This window comes from Grammomys surdaster, unplaced genomic scaffold, assembly GCF_004785775.1.
Source record: "Grammomys surdaster isolate TR1022 unplaced genomic scaffold, NIH_TR_1.0 222471, whole genome shotgun sequence".
In the NCBI taxonomy this organism is placed as follows: domain Eukaryota; kingdom Metazoa; phylum Chordata; class Mammalia; order Rodentia; family Muridae; genus Grammomys; species Grammomys surdaster.
Genome location: NW_021624386.1, coordinates 2,614 through 6,522, shown reverse-complemented (window position 1 = coordinate 6,522; position 3,909 = coordinate 2,614). Strand labels below are relative to the sequence as shown.

At 43.0% G+C, this 3,909-nt stretch overlaps 1 protein-coding gene across 1 annotated transcript; it reads left to right on the top strand.

Annotated features, from left to right (window-relative positions):
* Window positions 1–975: 975 nt before the first annotated feature.
* LOC114616006 (glutathione S-transferase kappa 1-like) lies at window positions 976–2,284 on the top strand. The gene is made up of 3 exons (XM_028761561.1): window positions 976–1,350; window positions 1,685–1,778; window positions 2,049–2,284. Exons 1-3 carry the CDS (start codon window positions 1,252–1,254, stop codon window positions 2,096–2,098), a joined length of 243 nt encoding a protein of 80 aa, XP_028617394.1. The 5' UTR covers window positions 976–1,251; the 3' UTR covers window positions 2,099–2,284.
* Window positions 2,285–3,909: the final 1,625 nt, after the last annotated feature.

The window sequence follows — 3,909 nt, the reverse complement described above, 5'->3', positions numbered from 1 at the left end:
GTGCTCAAAACATGGGATGCAGGCCAGACAGGGAGAGGCCTTCAAAAGTTCTTTGGAATGAAGCCAAGAAACTAAAAATGATCTTTTTCTCCTGTATACAAATGATAATTGACACATACTCTCTTAATATGTGAGACATCAAATCACTCCTAAGTTAGATGTGCAAAGAATAGCTTCATTTTCCTCTTATGTCTGTATCTAGTTTCTAAAGGCGTGTGTGTGTGTGTGTGTGTTTGTGTGTGTGTGTGTGTGTGTGTTTAGTCTGTTTATACTTAATATTTAGCAAATGGTTTTAATTCAGTGGGTTATCCATTTCCTCTGTTTCTCAACAACTCTCTCATTTAACTATTAGGGACAGTGGCTCATAGGAGGTCAACTTGTTGCTTCCAAACCTGGGCTGGACACTGGCATAGCCATGAGTGCCAACTGTCACCCTCAAGAAAGGCTGATGTCATCAGTTAGGGAATAGCCTTTACACTAGGACTTTGAATATCTCCTCAGGAGATTCCAGGCTGAAACACCACTAAATCTAAACTACTGTGCATCCTAGTGAGAAACCCTCTCATTGTCTGCAAGCCAAGCAGGTAGCTGGAGACATCACTCCATTTCAAAAATTTCCAGGAAATTCTACAGGACTCAGAACCTACCCTGAAACTGTTAGGAATTCTGAGGCACAGGGGAAACAATTCACGATGTGCAAAGAATAGCTATATTTTCCTCTAGTGTCTATATCTAGTTTCTAAAAGTGTGTGTGTGTGTGTGTGTGTTTCTGTGTTTCTGTGTTTCTGTGTTTCTGTGTTTCTGTGTATGTGCCTGTGTGTGTGTTATGTGTGTTTAGTCTGTTTTTACTTAATATTTAGCAAATGGGCTTGAAATCTAGGGATATGGCAATTAATCAAGCTATTAATAAACTCTGTGCCTCTAGGCAAGTATAAAATGGCTGGAGTGTGGTCTATCCTCACTGTGAAATGGAAAATTGAGGCTGGCTGGGCTCTGGGATGCTCTCTGCTGAGGTTTCTGTGACTATGATTTTTTTTTGTCCTCTGACTTTTCCACTTATTTCCAGACTTTGGGAAAAGGGGACAACGTGTCTTGACTAGGCTAGATAACCAGTTACTTGCAGTTGGGGCAAGGTCTTTCCAGGAAAATTTGAGGACAGAAAATGAAAAGAATAGATTCTTCTTCCACCCCCACAATGAAGTCTCAGCTGCATGCTCTTCCTTGTCTTCCAAGGCAGCAGAGAAGGCAGGAATGTCTACAGCACAAGCCCAATACTTTCTGGAGAAGATCACCACAGAACTGGTGAAGAACAAGCTCAGGGAGACCACTGAGGCAGCCTGCAAATACGGGGTGAGCAACTCCATGTGTATCCCCAGCCCCTGTCTAAAGAGAGAGAAGTCATGTTGCCATGGCTGTGAATGTTCATGGCTGTTAGCTGCCTACTCTTCTTCGTGAGCCCTCCCTAGCTCTCCTAAGCCCCTCATCGAGTCCCTCCCCCTGAGCTAGTCAAGGAAAGAAAGGATGGTGGTTTTTAAAAACAAGAATCTATATGGCACATAGGTAAAGCTGAGAAGATGCTGAGGCCAACGAATCTCTTAGCAGAGCTTTTATTTGCTTTGTTCTGTGTATCAGTCCTGTAGGCACCTGCTCTATCACCATCCTTCCTATACTCTCTTCTCTCTAGGCCTTTGGGCTGCCCACCACTGTTGCCCACGTGGATGGTAAAACCTACATGCTATTTGGGTCTGACCGCATGGAGTTGCTAGCTTACCTGCTAGGTAAGTTCAGATTTTCATTCCCTTGACCTTTTGATCCCAGCCCAACACCCATTACATCACATGAGCAAAACAGCAACAAGAAGCCTTACATTTACTTGGTTCTGATCAAGGTTGAATGGAGTTCAGAAGTCTCCCCATAGGGGAGAAGGAAGCCTTCTAGACCTTGAAGCCAAGCAGGTCCTAGAAGGTCCTGGGTCCCCTTAGGACCGTGTCCCACTGCTACCCTGTCTTATAACCATGTATAGACATCTGTGATTTTTCTCTATCTAGGAGAGAAGTGGATGGGCCCTGCGCCCCCAACCCTGAATGCCAGACTTTAAGATTGCCTTAGAAAGTAACCTTTGATTTCTCCATCTGATGAAGCTGTTGTCTGTGGCCCTTGGAACTGGAGCAGGAGTCCACCTTTAGCTGTGGCTACCTTTACTTCTATGCCTCACAAGTGCCCTTTGAAAAGCCTTAAGTTCTTCATATCCATAAAAATAAACCTGATGCTGCTAAACAAGTCATTTCCGGGTCTGTGTCTGCCTGAGTGATGTTGGGGTACCATGATCCTGTGATCACATGCTGCCCACTCCAGAGATTGGGCAAGAGCCAGAGATTGGACAAGAGCTGTTTCTGTATTCACAGCCCTCCTTGCTCCCCCGAGCACACTGGGGCCACAGTGGGGTAGGTGCTGGAAAGAGTCTCCCTTTCCTCTTGTTTATCAAAGGCAGGAAACTAAGCTCAGGAGACTTAGCAGCAACACATCAGCTTGGGGTTTACTGTCTCTGACCAACCAGGGAAACTAGGAGAAAAGTAGGAAGGAGATCCTAACTGTGAATGGTAGAGGGAACCAGGAAAACATCCAACTGTGCTCAGATAAGTAATCTGAGTTCAGAACCAGAGCAAGGTAGTCTCTGGCCTAGCTGTGACTTCAGACTTTGTTTAATCTTTAAAGAGCCTGTGCTACACAGCCAGGTTGAGGCTATAGCAGCACTTATGTGTATATGTCTTTTCACACAGAGTACGTCAATACTTAAAACTGGCAATATATGTTATTTGCTATGTTGATGTTTGCACAGATTAATTTATCAGAGTTGTTTGTGTGACTTAATCTAAAATCTATATAAGAAGATCTTCCCGGAGCTGGAGAGATAACTCAGTGGTTAAAAGCATCTGCTGCTCTTGAACAGAGCCTGGATTCAGTTCTCAGAATCCACATGGCAACTCATAGCCATCCTTAACTCCAGTTTCCTGGAACCCAATGCCAATTTGTGATCTCCTAGGGCACTAGGTGTGGATGTGGTGCACGTACATATATGCCAGCAAACAATCATATGCAAAAATATGCTCCTTAAAAATTTTTAAGAAGAGCTAATAAATTATTTTCAGATTTCCAAAATGTTTTAAATATTGATCATCAAATTGAAACTATAGTATGAGCATTTTCACAGTACACAATATGTTGCTATTGCAAAAAGTGCTACAGTAAATAACTTCATAGGAGAGATCAGTTCATGTTCCCTATGTGTCTTTAGGCCATAGAATCTAGCTTCATACATCCCTAGTGTACAAGCACTGACAGTGTCCAGCTCTAGAGTCTAACCTGAGGTCTTTCCCATGCTGGACAGAGGGGAAACTACAGCTATAATGTCTGTAGAGCATTATCTTCAATCTGGCCAATCACAAGTGGCCTAAAAGCAATCTAACACACATCACTCAGGATTAGCACCCAGCCTATACCAGTGGACTACATACATCTCATAGATTTTGAAAAGCAGCCTCAACCAACTAGGAAATACAGTTTACATTCCTGTTCAATCAGAGACAACTTACTCAGCAGCTGCCCCCCCCCCAGCCTCAAAATATAGTCACTGGTCTTGGCAGATAGAAATGCACAATTAGTATACAACTGAACACCACCGGACAACATCCTCCAAGATTAAAAACTCTGTATGGCTTAGGTGTAGAAAGGATATACCACACAATGAGGCCATATATTTTAAAACTCACAGATAACATCATACTAAAGGGTGAAATTCTGACAACTCTTCCTCTAAAATCATGTACAAGACAAAGATGGCCACATTTGCTTTCAACCTAGGATTAGCAATCTTAACCAGAGCAATTAACCAAGAGAAATAAATACATA